Source organism: Gymnoscopelus microlampas, assembly GCF_963454915.1.
Source record: "Gymnoscopelus microlampas genome assembly, chromosome: 3".
Classification (NCBI taxonomy): Eukaryota; Metazoa; Chordata; class Actinopteri; order Myctophiformes; family Myctophidae; genus Gymnoscopelus; species Gymnoscopelus microlampas.
The window spans coordinates 56,463,397-56,480,981 of NC_139940.1; the positions used below are offsets into that span (position 1 = coordinate 56,463,397).

At 40.5% G+C, this 17,585-nt stretch overlaps 1 protein-coding gene across 1 annotated transcript; it reads left to right on the top strand.

The window, feature by feature from the left end:
• Positions 1–220: 220 nt before the first annotated feature.
• On the top strand, positions 221–17,368 carry LOC311041938 (aquaporin-10-like; the record flags this gene model as incomplete). The annotated part of the gene is made up of 8 exons (XM_084052419.1): positions 221–307; positions 3,978–4,104; positions 5,260–5,397; positions 5,853–5,971; positions 7,819–8,036; positions 9,581–9,765; positions 16,727–16,963; positions 17,232–17,368. 8 exons carry the CDS (start codon positions 221–223, stop codon positions 17,366–17,368), a joined length of 1,248 nt encoding a protein of 415 aa, XP_083908545.1.
• Between the last annotated feature and the right edge of the window lie 217 nt (positions 17,369–17,585).

Sequence of the window (17,585 nt, forward strand, 5' to 3'; positions counted from 1 at the left end):
GACACAAACACAGCACTTGCCTGGGACGGACAGACGGACAGACAGACATTTTTTTTAAATAATGACATTCTGAAGGGACAATATTTCGTCCCCCAAAATCCGTGGGAAAGTGTAAGATCCCATTTCCTTTAAACGTTTTTTTTTTAAGGAGAGCAGAATCTGGTGTGTTACTGCTGTTTTGCCGCTTGTGAATGGAATCAGTTGTATTTCTCTCCCGGACATGATGATCATCAGACACAAAGTGAGGGTCCGGAGCCCCCTGCTCCGAGAGTGCATGGCCGAATTCCTGGGGACCTTCGTGTTGCTGGTAAGTGGGCCAGTTGGTGGACAGTAGCAAAGTGCTTTTATTTGAGTACTGTACTTAAAGGTAGGGTAAGTGATATTATTGGGTTAACCGATTAACAAACCCCCCCCCCCCCCAAAAAAAAACGGGAAGGCATCATTTTCGATTTTAGCTATACATATAGCAACATACGTTTTTCAGAAAACTCTTATATATAATTATAATAAAAAATATATAATTTTAACAATTCGAAGATTTGCAAAAATGTTCACAATTTTTCAAAAATAGCAGATCAAGCTCATAGTGCAGCACTCGGTGCCGCGCTATGAGCTTGTAGATCTGCTATTTTTGAATAGCCAAAGAAATCTAAAATGACACAGCTGCGTTCCCGGTCTTAATGGGTTAATAAACAGAAAATACATTTCAGGTGTGTTGACAAATTCTGGCCAATCAGGAGAGAGTACCCATTTATCAGCTTATATTTATAGTGTTGCAGTTACAATTTTGTCAGCTCATTTCTTCGCGTCATCACTTCCATTTTCACTTGTTTAATCTGTAACGTGTGTATGTTCTCTCTCCTGATTGGATACAATTGGTATCCCAGCCTGGCAATTCATTCTCTGTTTAATTAAGACCTGTAGAAGACAGGGAGACTCATGTTACCGAACAAACCCTGTATAGCAATGGTTACTCAGAATATAGAGCTATAACAACAAAAAAACTATCACTTACCCTACCTTTAAGTATTTTTTGAGTATCTGTACATTACTGGAGTATTTGTATTTTTGTATAATTATTACTTTTATTCCACTCCAATTCAAAGACAAATACTTTTAACTGGACTACATTTCTAGGAAGGGAAATAGTACTTTATATGAATACACAATTACACCATTTCAAATGTAGTGAAAGTATAGCAGATCTACAAGCTCACAACACGTCTATGGGGTTATTTAGATAAGGCAAGGGGACTTTCATTACAAAGTCTCATGAGGGTGTGGAATTAATGACATTTTGATGACCGCAAATGCTCCATTTGTGAGCTGATAACATGTTTATGACTTAATAGGAAGTGTGTGTGTGTGCGTGTGTGTGTGTGTGTGTGTGTGTGTGTGTGTGTGTGTGCGTGCGTGCGTGCGTGCGTGTGTGCGCGCGTGCGTGCACGCACGATATCCTGTGTTCATTCTGTAGCAGTTGATCAGTTATCCATTAATGAATCCATTAAAGGGATAGTTCACCCATCAAATTATTGGCTTAGGAATGTGACAAAAATCCCAAAATATGAATCACCGCTTGAATTCAAGTTTCCATGGGGTGACTAATCGATATAAAAAAAGTCAGTTTGGGGATGAAATATTTTATAGTTTATTGTGAAGAATAACGCCTTAAACATTGCCTCAATAACACAACATACAATTTAAATCAATCTCCCTCTAGCTGAGAGAGATGCAGCAGGGACCCCCACTATACATATTGTATAAAATTGTGTTGCAGATTATAAACTAGATAGAGTTTAGATTCATGTTAATGTGTATTTTCAGACAGTTAACCACTTAAAACCTAAAAGTGTACTTGGTCTGCTCTTTATTCCCTCTACTGTACACCTAAACCTCTTTGCCGAAAATAGCTGATCTACAAGCTCACAACGCCTCGCGCTGCGAGGCGTTGTGAGCTTGTAGATCAGCTATTAGAGCTTGTAGATCAGCTATTAGAGCTTGTAGATCAGCTATTAGAGCTAGTAGATCAGCTATTAGAGCTTGTAGATCAGCTATTAGAGCTAGTAGATCAGCTATTAGAGCTTGTAGATCAGCTATTAGAGCTAGTAGATCAGCTATTAGAGCTTGTAGATCAGCTATTAGAGCTAGTAGATCAGCTATTAGAGCTAGTAGATCAGCTATTAGAGCTTGTAGATCAGCTATTAGAGCTAGTAGATCAGCTATTAGAGCTAGTAGATCAGCTATTAGAGCTTGTAGATCAGCTATTAGAGCTTGTAGATCAGCTATTAGAGCTTGTAGATCAGCTATTAGAGCATGTAGATCAGCTATTAGAGCTAGTAGATCAGCTATTAGAGCTTTAGAGAGAGATTTTATTTTTGGATACTGTTCCCTTCAGAATAGGGATGCTATAGGGATCAAGTTAGTTGGTTAATGTAAAAAAGAAAAGAAAAAAAGATCCTATCACAGAACGATTTGGCGGACCCCCTGTTGTAACTCTGAGGACCCCCTAGGGGTCCCGTACCCCCTGTTGAAGACCCCTGTCAAGTATCTGGAGCCATGATGGGAAATGCTGCTGTCTCACTACTGCATTTACCTGCTTGTCAAACTTGGATGGATGTTGTCTGTCTGTCTGTCTGTCTGTCTGTCTGTCTGTCTGTCTGTCTGTCTGTCTGTCTGTCTGTCTGTCTGTCTTTCTTTCTTTCTTTCTTTCTTTCTTGTGTCTCCTTTTCTTTTCTCTGTACCTCTCTCTCAATCAAGCATCATTTAAAGGGATAGTTCACCAATAATTTGATGACCCACAAAGAGTGTCCTTCAAGTCTCCTACCGGAACCACTGCTCATCAAATTATTGGCTTAGGAATGCAACAAAAACAAACAAAAAAATGAATGAATTGAATGAATTCAAATCTCCATGGGGTGACTAATCGATAGAAAAATCTTTGGGTGAACTATCTCTTTTAACTCTATAGGACGGCGTTGATGTTAACTTGAAGATCAGTTCTTTTTGGCAATGTAGTCTACATGAAAGATTATGTTAGTCATATTGTATTAACATACTCTACTAAACAGAATGGTTAACCACTTAAAGGTAGGGTAGACCTAAGTGATGTTTTTTTTGTCAAAATGGCCAAAGCATTATATTCTGATAGTAATCATTGCTATACAGTGTTTGTTCAGCAGTTCCTGTCTCTCCACATCTTGAATAAACAGAGAATACGTTACCGAACAAACACTCTAGCAATGATTACAAAATATAACGTTTTTTTAACACTTATTTTAACAAAGGAATATCACATACACTACCTTTAAACCCTCTATTCTTTGTAAAAAACTGCCCCGATTTACAACTGTACTTGGTGTGCTCTTTTTCCCTCTACACTAAATCTCTTTGCTGAAAATAGTCGATCAATGAAGCAATGTTGCGTTGCGATGCGTTGTGAGCTTGTAGATCTGCTATCTTCAGCGAATGTTCAACCCCCAGAATATAGTGATGCCATGGAGATCAAGTGGTTAAGATAATGTTTTATTCAGTAAAAAAAATATATGTTTAGTGCAGCTTGTATATGTTCAGTGGTGAAAAGTAACTAAGTGCATTTACTCAAGTACTGTACTCAAGTACTGTACTTAAGTACAATGTTGAGGCATTTTTACTTTACTGGAGTATTTCCAATTTGTTGTACTTTTACTTCAACTCCACTACATCTCAGAGGCAAATATTGTACTTTTACTCCACTACAATTATTTGAAATTTTTAGTTACTAGTTACTTTGTAGATTTTGACTATTATTACAAAACATACATTAACCACTTCAGCCCTATATACATTTCGGCCATTTGAAAATAGCCAATCTACAAGCTCACAATGTGTCACAATGTGACTCTGTTACAAGAGTATTTCTACATTGCAGTATTGATACTTTTACTTAAGTAAAGAAATTCAAGTACTTTTTCCACCACTGTATATGTTGCTGTGTGCAGTTGTTTGGCTGTGCGGCTGCAGCGCAGGTGAAGACCAGCAGGGAGACTAAAGGACAGTTCCTGTCCACCAACATGGCTTTCTCTGTGGGCGTCATGGCAGCCATGTACCTCACCAAAGGCATCTCTGGTAACAAACTTTACATCGCCTGTTTTTTAATTGGATTGCAAAACGTACCACACTATAGTGTAATACAGTGGTTCTCAAACTGTTCTCATGTAAAGGGCCCCCAAATTGATATTTGGCCCCTATTTGAAACTATTTTGTGCCAGGGGCCTCCAGAAGAGAATATAATACACACAATTATTTTTGCACATCTGATATTTTTTAATAGCCAAAGTATAAAATATGGCTAAAATGATTGCGACGCTGTGTTAACAAATTTTGTTGGGGACCCGCTGGAACTCACCCAAGGGTCCCTGCAGGGGTACCTGGACCCCACTTTGAGAACCACTGGTGTAATAGACTAGATTGGCAACTTTTGAAAGCTTTTGCAAAGTTAAGAAATTTGCAAAAGATTTGTTTTAATGTTATCACATGCACAAAGCAGGGACACCAGGTTGAAAGAGGTGAAGTGTGTGTGGGGGTTTTTATCATTTATCATTATTTTATTCTGAATGAATGAAAAGTATTAAAGTGGCACTATGTAACGTTTTTTAATGAATAAAATGTTATGTTGTCCAATCTGTATGGTAGAGTATGTTAATACAATATAACTTATACAATTGGGGTGGTTGTATTTTGTCTCCCTGCTCTTCTATTGAGACATTTAGATTGTGTCAAAGGTCATGTCTCACCTAGACACAGGATCTGACACATGTTTTGACCTGATGGTCAAGATTCAATTCAAGATTTAAGATTAAATTCCCCCGAGCAAGCAAGCCGGCTCTACTAGTTCAATGAGGGGAAAAAATCAATCAAATACGGGGTAGAAGAGGAAAGTTACATACAGTAGTACTGCTTTAGCAACAGCTTGTGACTAAATAATAACCACATAATAATAATAAAAACTAATAATATTAATAATTCATCAAATTAATATAGCGCTTTTCTTAGTACCCAAAGTCGCTTTACAACAAAACAAAATAAACAACTTTATTAGGAGATAAATAGTTAAAAATGAAAAACAAATTAGCAATGAAACAAAACATTAAGCTAAGACTAAAAGACAGAATGGGATTGGATCCAATGGAACAACGGGTCATTTTTTCCCTACCAGTTTTGAACATGAAAGGTTTCCAACTGACACAATGACTACATGCATTGCTATCTTGTGTTCCACAGGTGCTCATCTGAACCCGGCAGTCACACTGAGTTTCTGCTCCCTGGGTCAGGTCCAGTGGAACCGGCTGCTTCCCTACAGCCTGGCCCAGATCCTGGGGGCGTACATGGCCTCAGCCCTGGTCTACCTGGTCTACTATGGTGAGTGCTTATCGTGTTAGTGTCACGATAGTGCCCCTGTTCTGGCTGCCCTGCCCCTGCCATTGCTCTGTTGTGACTCCGCTCCTGCTCATCCCCTCCCCCGCCCCCTCCGTATGGCCCTGATTGATAGACTGGTTTCACCTGGGCAACCCAGCTGTAGACTGTTGTGTAATTGGACTTGAAAGTGTATTTAAAGGGATATTTCACTTTCAAAAAAGGCTTTTGTGAGCCCCCCAGACAGTTTTTAAGTTGCTTGACTAAGTATTTAGATATTTGATATTCATTTTATCAGACACGCCCCCTTCCTATACAAACCCATTATGACTTCAAACTAAATTTTTAATGTCAAGGTTCAAGGTTCAAGGTTCAACCTTTTGCATTTATTTTATTGTATTACATTTTTATTTTTTTTCTCCCCCAAAAATACGGTCTCCGCGCGTGTGTGCCCCCTATAGATGCCATCATGGAGTTCAGTGGAGGAGTGTTGACTGCATATGGTCCCAATGAGACGGCCTCCATATTCGCCACCTATCCCTCTGAGTACCTGTCTCTGGGGACCAGTGTCCTGGATCAGGTCAGTCGGAGGAATATTTCTGAAATCGTTTGTACTCAGATAAAGAAAAGTTATGTGACAGCAGTAAATATATAATATATAAACATGAAAAACATAGTTTATATTTTATATTATAAAACATACGTTAACCACTTCAGCCCTATTTTATACATAGGCTATTTGAAAATAGCCGATCTACAAGCTCACAACGCGTCGCGATGTGACGCGTTGTGAGCTCATGAAAGCACGTTGTGAGCTCATGAGCACATGAAAAACAGAAAAAGTGCAAAACCATGGCACCACCTCTTTAACAAATTGATTGGCAAGATATTAAACATAGTTTTCTATCCCCGTGCCGGCGTATAATTACCTCAATCCGATGATATTTGGAACGCCGTGGAACCGACATTGTGTAAAAAAAAAACACAAAAAAAAAGTTCCTGCGAGTAGGCGGAAGGATCTGTGTATCCATGGGAACGACAAGTTTCCAACCGCGATCAGCCATTTTGGAGCTTTGGTCTGCTGAAAACGGGTGGTTTTCAATGAAAAAAAGAAACTGAGTTATAGCTGTTTTTCTGAAAATCCCATCATTGGGGCGGGTGGAAGTGTCGTTTTTTGGAATGATGTCACATCCCCATTTTTCTTCTCTGAGAGACGATTGATCATTCCAAAGCTGTGTTAGGTCGCCCCTTGTGGAATTATCCCAAAAAATGAAAGAACGCATATACTCGATCTATGCAATCAATGTGTTAACATTGAAACATTAAAACTGTGACATTTCGAGCTAAATGCCCAACAGTGTGCGAGCGTTTATCATTAGTATTATCATTATCTATAATAATTGTTTCATTCATTCATTCATTCATTCATATTCATTCATTCATTAGGTGGTGGGTTCAGTCATTGAGGCCCCCTTTACACGACAACGGTCTCTAGAGAAAACGTCAAAATAAAATATCAGATGTGCCGTCCGTTTACACGGGAACGTTTTTGGGGCTTGAATCCGCAACTAAGTGAAACCACCTTCCAGGGTAGAAATCTTTGAAAACGTGCAGCCTTGCGTTGCCATCTAAACATGCACAGGGGAATCCTCAAAACGTATGATGTTATGTTTCACATAGGCTCTCGTGCAGTGCAGAACCACTATTGCCAGATCCTGTGAAAGAAATAAGCAGCCAGTTCTATGAAAACCAGCCCAAAAGAAGCAACTAGGCTATACATGAGCACTATACAGTAGCCTACTGTACATTGGCTATTTGAAAATAGCCGATCTACAAGCTCACAAAGCGTTGCATTCGCAACGCTTTGTGAGCTTGTAGATCTGCTATTTTCAAAAAAGATCTTGAAAAGAAAAAGTGAAATAATATTTGGAATATATGCATTTTTGTAATTCAGATGGGGGCTCTGCGGAGAAATACAATCATTTGACATGCACGTGTTTGAGGACTGTTTAAACAATAATAAAATAAAAAAATCTTTAAAAACAAGCCCAAAAGAACGCAAGCAGCAAATATCTTTACAAGCAACTTTACAGGAAAAACAAGCCCAAAGTCGCTTATAATAAGCGGACATGGCAACCCTAAGTTGAACCACGCTGCACTGGTGTATGTAAATAAAGGAAGTAGAACGGAAGTGGTTCTACGCATGCGTGACTGGTCTATATGGCAGCGAGTCACACCGCCACGCGCCACCTAGCCACCTGGCATACACACTACAGCGTTTTAAATCACTGTTTGCGTCTCCGTGTAAATGTAAAATAAAAAGTGACAACGCAACGCCACGTTGTCGTTTTCTGTTCTGATCGTTGCCGTGTAAACGTGGCCTCAGTCATTAATTAATTAATTAATTCATATGTATTCATTCATTAGGTGGTGGGCACTGGCATGTTGATGTTATGCATCCTATGTCTGGGAGAGAAGAGGAATACTCCCGTGCCAGACGGGTTGATTCCGCCAATCGTAGGAGTGATTGTCCTGGGCATCTCCGTGTCCATGTCGGCCAACTGCGGCGCTGCAATAAACCCCGCCCGTGACCTCGGCCCACGCCTCTTCACGCTGACGGCAGGCTGGGGCACAGAGGTCTTCACGTATGTGATATAAATCTATCTGTCTGTCTGTCTGTCTGTCTGTATGTTTTGCTACCCCTACATATTTTGTCCAAAATTCTATACACATGATCTCTGCAGTGGTGCAATGAACATGAATCACACCAATGTTATATATTCCATACCAGTTGGCTATGATTGGCTTCCGACATCTGCGGGAGAGGCCGAGAGATGCATGATTCAAGTGACAATGACCATCAAACATTTTTTTTTTTAATATTCCGCACTGCTTACCTGTAATTGGCTTCCAAACTTAATGTGAGTGGCCGATTTCATTAATTTTAGAAAGGGGTGTATAATGGCGACTTTACTTATTATATATATTATAGACAAATGTAGGATCTTGATGCAGAACTGTAGTATTGGCTCGTATCATTAAAGAATTCTCCACCTCTTATTTGTTATATTGGCAACTTACAACATCCAAGGAATGGTGCAGATCGTCGTGTATTTTAGGGGAATTATTGAAAACCCCAATCTTTTATTTCCATCCAAAACAATACATTCCTTCTGAGCTTCTCTCAAATAGGATCCTCTTGAACATAGTTGACTGGCTTTCCAACAGCAATAGAAAATAATAAAACACGTTTCGACTTATTATGGTTAAGGTGCGATTACGTTTTACGGTCAAAAACTTGTATCGTCCTACTACTGCAGTTACATCATCTCGACTAAACTCTCACTTTCACTTCTATGTAATCCTGACCTCACTGGTCAATTTTCACATGCGCAGTAGCTCTTCTAACACCCAGAATAATACAGATGTTTCAGAAATGTGTCAAAATATATTCAAATAAACAATACCTGATATTAGTAAACAAAATAATATCACAATATGCAAATACTAATAATAATACTGTGTCCCCTTGGTTATAACACAATAATAATAGACAAAAAATACAATATTAGTATAAATCACTCAAATTAGTTTTAGGTCAGTTTTGGCCCTTACAGGGTGCATATCTTCTTACATTCAACAATGCCAAATTGCACCTCAAAAAAGCACTTTCACTTAAGTTGAACGGTATGTTGTAGAAATGCTTTTTCGCCCATACAGCTCCCTCAGGTCCTGATAGCTGCAATCCCCGACTTGGGCAGGCCACCTGGCCTGGTGGAGATATGTGCCCCTTTCTAGTTGTTTTATTCACTCCGATGCAATCCGATGCTCAACTAACCCAGCTCAGGTCAATGCCCGGTGCAGATTCTTAACAACGTGAACATCAAAGGAACATCCACAGTTATATATAACTTATAAAAAAAGTGATAGAACTTTATTTTTATTTTAATGTACCGCTGTTGCAGTACATTAAAGCCTTCTAAACGTGCGTGCGTGCGTGCGTGCGAGGATGCCACTTTGACGCGTTTTTTTTTTGCGTTAGGATACTGAATCAAATTGCGCCATTTGCATTCGCTATTTTGAATGCAGTCCATCTTAATTCACATAAAAGTACTTGGACATAAAGTACTGTATGTCCTTTAAATCCACCAATCTGTCTGTCTGTCTGTCTGTCTGTCTTGTTCTGCAGGTATGGCAACTACTGGTTCTGGGTGCCGCTGGTGGCCCCGATGATCGGTGGCGTCCTGGGGTCTCTTATGTACGTCATCTTCATCGAATGGCACCTGCCTGACCTCCCTGACCTCTCTCCGGACCCCCTCCCCCCTCCCGCCTCCATCATGCCCACCTCCAACCCCACCACAACGCACAAACCAGGCATGGAGTTAAAGTGGGCTCATTTATAAGACTTTTTGCTGCTGTGGAAATCAAGCTTAATATGGCTTTGAAATGTTCTTTTGTTCTTTCATTTTAATTTAATTTAGTTTTGAGTTCTTGTTTTCAATTTCAGTTAGCTTTACTTCATTTTTAAAGCAGGTTAGCATTTTTTTGTAAGGCTTTGAAGGTTTTAATTGAGTTTTTATTCGTTTTTTATTGATATTAAAAAAGCTCAGAAATGTGTTTTTGAAAATAGCTGATCTACAAGCTCACAGCGCGATGCGTTGTGAGCTTGCCGATCAGCTATTTTCACTCTTTCTAAAGAAACATATTGGCTATTCACAAAGACTAAAACTAAGGACATTTTCTCAATGATTTTAGTTAGTTTACACAATACAGTTTCAGTTAGTTTTGTAAAGTGTTTTATTTATTTCATTCAACTAAAATGTTTCGTCACTTTTAAACATCTCGTTTCACGTAATTAATGATGGACCACAGACTGAATAGAACAGCTTCTCAATGTGTGGTCCGGGGACCAAGTGTTACAGCTCTGTAACTCTGAGACTGTACAAATGGAACCAAATGGACCCTTACAGGTCTGTAACTCTGAGTGTACAAATGGAACCAAATGGACCCTTACATATCTGTAACTCTGAGAGTGTACAAATGGAACCAAATGGACATTGATGCTGTGTTCTAACTGGCAGATACAAAGCTACAGGCTACCATTAATTTCCAGTGGAAGCCAGCGACATGAAGATACAACTCAACTCAACTCAACTCAACTCAACTCAACTTCATATTACACATCGATTCGTCACCTTGCTAAACTAATGGCCTAAGTCATTTTTTTTTGTTTTTCAGGAAAAATAAAAAACTGATCCAAAACAAAACTATATGATATTTTCACCCAAAATGTTTATAACAAATTATGACTATTTAAATAGAAATAACACTGTCTATCAGTTATGTAACATAAGAGATTTAAATAGGTTTAAATAGGATTAAATCTGATTTAGGATTAAAAAAAAAGAAGCAATTTTCTTTTACAAAATGGCCTAAATCAGTAAATAATTTGGCTTAAGTCACAAAACCATGTGACTTAGGCCAAAAAAAAGCCTATTTTGGCATAAGTCACACTAGGTAGTTAGGCCATTATACTAAAAGGGGAGTGAACAGCATGATCCTTTTCAATTAGGAGATGGGCGATTTTTACCAGAGGTGGCCAGTGTCATGAGGAGCTGACTTAGGCAAAAATATAATTTTCCTCAAAAAATGACTTAGGCCATTAGTTTAGCAAGGTGACAACATTTAACATGACCAGGGCAACCAAAGTGCCGTACAGGTTAAAACAACAATGTCATATAAACAAGACATTATCATACAATGAAGTAAACAAAAAACAAAACATTATCAGGCTAGCCAGGCTCAGCTGTCGCTGAAGGCCAGGGATAAAAAGGAGTCTTTAACTAGACGCGTCGCAATTCCGGGGAAATTGCAGAGTGTGGTTGCGCCGACGCCGGTCGCGGGTCGCGGCCGCCGGGACTCGAGGAATACGCCGGGAGGAATATTGTCGGAGGCTGCGCCAATTACATTGTGTCGTCACTCCTGAGATCGCTTGCGTTTCATTTTGAGAGGATCGATCCCCCCAAAATAAGGTTTTTGCATCAAACGGTTACATTTTGAGCATTCGTGGCGCCCCCTATGGATCAAAGTAGAAATGCTTTTGGGGATTGGTTTAGTATACCACTCTCGACATGTGATTCAAATTTGGGATTGACCGGACGTTTCGTTCGTGATTTATGGCCTTTTTGGTCAAACGGGCCCCTCCCGCTAACTTTGGAAGCCATTTACGGACGAACGGTAAGGACAATCAAAATGCCGTTTGGATATCTTTACCGCATGGGTCCATAGATCATGTGTACCGATTTGTGTGAGATTAGGACAAAATTTGAAGGAAAAGGAGCAAAAAGTGTGTTTTGAAGGAAATTCAAAATGGCGGAAAATCTATCCTGACGCAAATGGGCGTGGCCTATATGGGGAGATGCGTCGGGACCCAAGGAATCCAGGTGAAAAGAAATTTTGATTTTACGACCTACGGTTCAAGAGTTATAGGCCAAAAGGTAAAGTGGGCTGTTATAGCGCCACCATGTGGCCGATTGGTGTAATTATTTTTCTAATAATTTTGGACTAAATTATGAACCTCCCTTCCAAATGTGGTAACTGTAGCTCTTACGGTTTCTGAGAAAAAAATACTTGAATGGGAGTTTTTGCAATTCCCATTAAAGTGGATGGGGAAATTTAATGCACTAATAAATCAATATCAAAAAATCTATCCTGACGCAAATGGACGTGACCTATATGGGGAGATGCGTCGTGACCCAAGGAATCCAGGTGAAAAGAAATTTTGATTTTAGGACCTACGGTTCAAGAGTTATAGGCCAAAAGGTAAAGTGGGCTGTTATAGCGCCACCATGAGGCCGAATGGTTTAATTATTTTTTCAATAATTTCGGATAATATTATGAACCTTCCCTCCGAATTTGGTAGCTCTAGCTCTTACGGTTTCTGAGAAAAAAATACTTGAATGTGAATTTTTTCACTTTTACATTAAAGTGGATGGGGAAATTTAATGCACTAATAAATCAATATCAATTAAACTATTTAACCAATCCCTTAGCCCTATACACGCGCACGATTCCCGATTTAGACGGTCATTTTGATATATGGCACAACATTAGGGGATAAAAACTGTGGGAGGAGATGCGCTCTAAAGTATTGTTTATCTATAAAGAAATAAAGAAATAAAGAAACTAGACGCGTCGCAATTCCGGGGAAATTGCAGAGTGTGGTTGCGCCGACGCCGGTCGCGGGTCGCGGCCGCCGGGACTCGAGGAATACGCCGGGAGGAATAACGTCGGGGGCTGCGCCAATTACATTGTGTCGTCACTCCTGAGATCGCTTGCGTTTCATTTTGAGAGGATCGATCCCCCCAAAATAAGGTTTTTGCATCAAACGGTTACATTTTGAGCATTCGTGGCGCCCCCTATGGATCAAAGCAGAAATGCTTTTGGGGATTGGTTTAGTATACCACCCTCGACATGTGATTCAAATTTGGGATTGAGCGGACGTTTCGTTCGTGATTTATGGCATTTTTGGTCAAACGGGCCCCTCCCGCTAACTTTGGAAGCCATTTACGGACGGACGGTACGGACTATCAAAATTCCGCTTGGATAGGTTTATCGCATGGGTCCATAGATCACGTGTACCGATTTGTGTGAGATTTGGAAAAAAATTGAAGGAAAAGGAGCAAAAAGTGTGTTTTGAAGAAAATTCAAAATGGCGGAAAATCTATCCTGACGCAAATGGGCGTGGCCTATATGGGAAGATGCGTCGTGACCCAAGGAATCCAGGTGAAAAGAAATTTTGATTTTACGACCTACGGTTCAAGAGTTATAGGCCAAAAGGTAAAGGGGGCTGTTATAGCGCCACCATGTGGCCGACTGGTGTGATTATTTTGTTAATAATTTTTCAAAAAACTATTAACCTCCCCTCCAAGTTTTGTAACTGTAGCCTTTACGGTTTCCGAGAAAAAAATACTTGAATGGGAGTTTTTGCAATTCCCATTAAAGTGGATGGGGAAATTTAATGCACTAATAAATCAATATCAAAAAATCTATCCTGACGCAAATGGGCGTGGCCTATATGGGGAGATGCGTCGTGACCCAAGGAATCCAGGTGAAAAGAAATTTTGATTTTAGGACCTACGGTTCAAGAGTTACGAGCCAAAACGTAAAGGGGGCTGTTATAGCGCCACCATGAGGCCGAATGGTGTGATATTTTGTTAAATAATTTGGGACTTAATTATAAATTATCCCTCCAAATCTGATAACTCTAGCTGTTAAGGTTTCTGAGAAAAAAATACTTGAATTTGAGTTTTTTGACTTTTACATTAAAGTGGATGGGAAAATTTAATGCACTAATAAATTAATATCAATTAAACTATTCAACCAATCTCTTAGCCCTATACACGCGCACGATTCCCGTTCAAGACGGTCATTTTGATATATGGCACGACATTGGGGAATAAAAACTGTGGGAGGAGATGCGCTCTAAAGTATTGTTTATCTATAAATAAAGAAACTAGACGCGTCGCAATTCCGGGGAAATTGCAAAGTGTGGTTGCGCCGACGCCGGTCCCCCTATGGGTCAAAGTGGAAATGCTTTTGGGAATTTGTTGAGTAAAGCACCCTCGACATGTGATTCAAATTTGGGATTGACCGGACGTTTCGTTCGTGATTTCTGGCATTTTTGGTGAAACGGGCCCCTCCCACTAATTTTGGAAGCCATTTACGGACGAACGGTAAGGACAATCAAAATGCCGTTTGGATATCTTTACCGCATGGGTCCATAGATCATGTGTACCGATTTGTGTGAGATTAGGACAAAATTTTAAGGAAAAGGAGCAAAAAGTGTGTTTTGAAGGAAATTCAAAATGGCGGAAAATCTATCCTGACGCAAATGGGCGTGGCCTATATGGGGAGATGCGTCGGGACCCAAGGAATCCAGGTGAAAAGAAATTTTGATTTTACGAGCTACGGTTCAAGAGTTATAGGCCAAAAGGTAAAGTGGGCTGTTATAGCGCCACCATGTGGCCGATTGGTGTAATTATTTTTCTAATAATTTTGGACTAAATTATGAACCTCCCTTCCAAATGTGGTAACTCTAGCTCTTACGGTTTCTGAGAAAAAAATACTTGAATGGGAGTTTTTGCAATTCCCATTAAAGTGGATGGGGAAATTTAATGCACTAATAAATCAATATCAAAAAATCTATCCTGACGCAAATGGACGTGACCTATATGGGGAGATGCGTCGTGACCCAAGGAATCCAGGTGAAAAGAAATTTTGATTTTCGGACCTACGGTTCAAGAGTTACAGGCCAAAACGTAAAGGGGGCTGTTATAGCGCCACCATGAGGCCGAATGGTGTGATATTTTTTTCAATAATTTCGGACAATATTATGAATTATCCCTCCAAATCTGATAACTCTAGCTCTTACGGTTTCTGAGAAAAAAATACTTGAATTTTAGTTTTTTCACTTTTCCATTAAAGTGGATGGGGACATATAATGGCACTAATAAATTAATATCAATTAAAGTATTCAACCAATCTCTTAGCCCTATACACGCGCACGATTCCCGATTTAGACGGTCATTTTGACATATGGCACAACATTGGGGGATAAAAACTGTGGGAGGAGATGCGGTCTGAAAAAAGTTTATCTATAAAGAAAGAAATAAAGTGTGTAGAGTACAATAGTCTGGTTGCCCTGTTGGGCAACCACACTAATAAAGTGTGTAGAGTACTATAGTCTGGTTGCCCTGTTGGGCAACCACACTAATAAAGTGTATAGAGTACAATAGTCTGGTTGCCCTGTTGGGCAACCACACTAATAATAAAGATACAAAAAAATAACAATTGACTGGACAGCTCTGATGTGTACTGTTCTGGCGGCCGCCGTGAAGGCTCGGTCACTGCTGCTTTTTAGCTTTTTTACAAAACAGGGTTTGAATAGACCAGTGTTAATTTTGACAACTTAAACTATGACGAAAAATATTCGTCGACTATCTTTTTTCACTGACAAAAACAAAATAAAAACTAAGCTAAAATGTCACAAGTCATTCTATGTCTGGTTGCACTCTGACAATGGCAGATCTACAAGCGCTGCGATGTGTTGCTTGTAGATCGGCTATTTTCAGCATGCAACCAAGTGCAAAATCAGCAATATACGACGCCATCAAGGCCTGCCAAAATACATTTTTGTGACAAAATCAACTGTAGATTTAGTCGACTACAATGTTATGATATTTAGTCGACGAAATCTAGACTAAAACTAAAACTTTTCAGATGACTAAAATATGACTATTTGCTGTCAAAATGAACACTGAATAGACCAACGATACTACAATGAACACATGTTGCACAACCCTACCCCCTACTGGAAGAGCTGACTTATACACATCCAACACCGTTCAGCCATCTCACACACTCTGTGGTCTGGTTTATATTTGACTATTCATCATATCACACTCACACTGCCTTTATTCCATCACACACATCAATGAAATACTGATAATATTTACAGTGGTGGAAAGCAACTGAGTACATGTACTTAAGTACCATTTTGAGTTACTTTTGACTTAACTAGAATATTTCCAATTTGCAATACTTTTACTTCTACTCCACTACATCTCAGAGGCAAATAATGTACTTTTACTCCACTACAATTATTTGAAAACATTAGTTACTAGTAACTTTGCAGATATAAATGACTATATTATAAAACATACATTAACCACTTGAGCCCTAAAGGCTATTTTATACATAAGCTATTTGAAAATAGCCGATCTACAAGATCGGCTATTTCTACTTTTGGTACTTTTACTTTTGGTACTTTAAGTATATTTTGATGCCAATACTTTTGTACTTTTACTCAAGTAACATTTTTAACACAGGCCTTTTACTTGTAACAGAGTATGTGTTGCGAACGTTCAGAGCATACTTGCCAGCACTGGCCTATATATGGAGATCCCCATAAATGGAGACGATCGACCTACGAAGTCGTCATAGAGACCCAGGACGTGCGATAGATACGGGGTCTGACATCAGCGAACCCTTCTCCGAGACTCCATATATGGTTAAGAGGGGGTCCTCAGCGACGCTCGAAGATCATCTTAACTCTCTCCAGAGTACCAGGAGATTGGCTGGCCTTACAACCCAGTTAATCACGGATTGCATATTCAGGACGACTAGCTGGCCTTACAACCCAGCTAGGCCTTCACAGTGGTTCTTGAGTCCGGTTCTGAAGAACCAGTCGATTACCATTGTTATATTTGGTCCCTCGAGCCGGATTCAAAGCTGACTGTGAGGGCAATATTCCAGTTCCTCCGCGACCGATCAGGGTTCGGCACGCAGGAGACGCCGCTCATCATTAGCGACCGATCAGGGTTCGGCACGCAAGAGTTCCAGTTCCTCCGCGACCGATCAGGGTTCGGCACGCAGGAGACGCTGCTCCTCATTAGCGACCGATCAGGGTTCGGCACGCAGGAGACGCTGCTCCTCATTAGCGACCGATCAGGGTTCGGCACGCAGGAGACGCTGCTCCTCATTAGCGACCGATCAGGGTTCGGCACGCAGGGTAAATTCCTCCTCAACCGATCAGGGTTCGGCACGCAGGAGACGCTGCTCCTCATTAGCGACCGATCAGGGTTTGGCACGCAGGGTAAATTCCTCCTCAACCGATCAGGGTTCGGCACGCAGGAGACGCCGCTCCTCATTAGCGACCGATAGAGTTCGGCACGCTGGGGAAAAGCGACCGATAGAGTTCGGCACGCTGGGGAAGAGCGACCGATAGAGTTCGGCACACTGGGGAAGAGCGACCGATAGAGTTCGGCACGCTGGGGAAGAGCGACCGATAGAGTTCGGCACGCTGGAGAAGAGCGACCGATCAGAGTTCGGCAAGCTGGAGAAGACGACCAGAAATACGCCTCTGATGGGGCGGCAGAGTATATGGTGTCCAGCTCTAGGTGGAGAGCTGCAGTAGGCATAACCTGTCATGCACTGAGTGAGTGAAGTCAAGTTCTAGCTGAAGCCCACACCATGGAGGCCAAAGGAAAGCCCACAGTTAGACACGTGAATATTTGAGAGCCTCACGGGGCAGCGGCAGGGACCAACCTCATGGACGACAACCCTGAGAACATGGAAAGCATTATCAAGAATATAATCCAACCTCCGTGAAGAAACCTCATCCAACTGTCCTC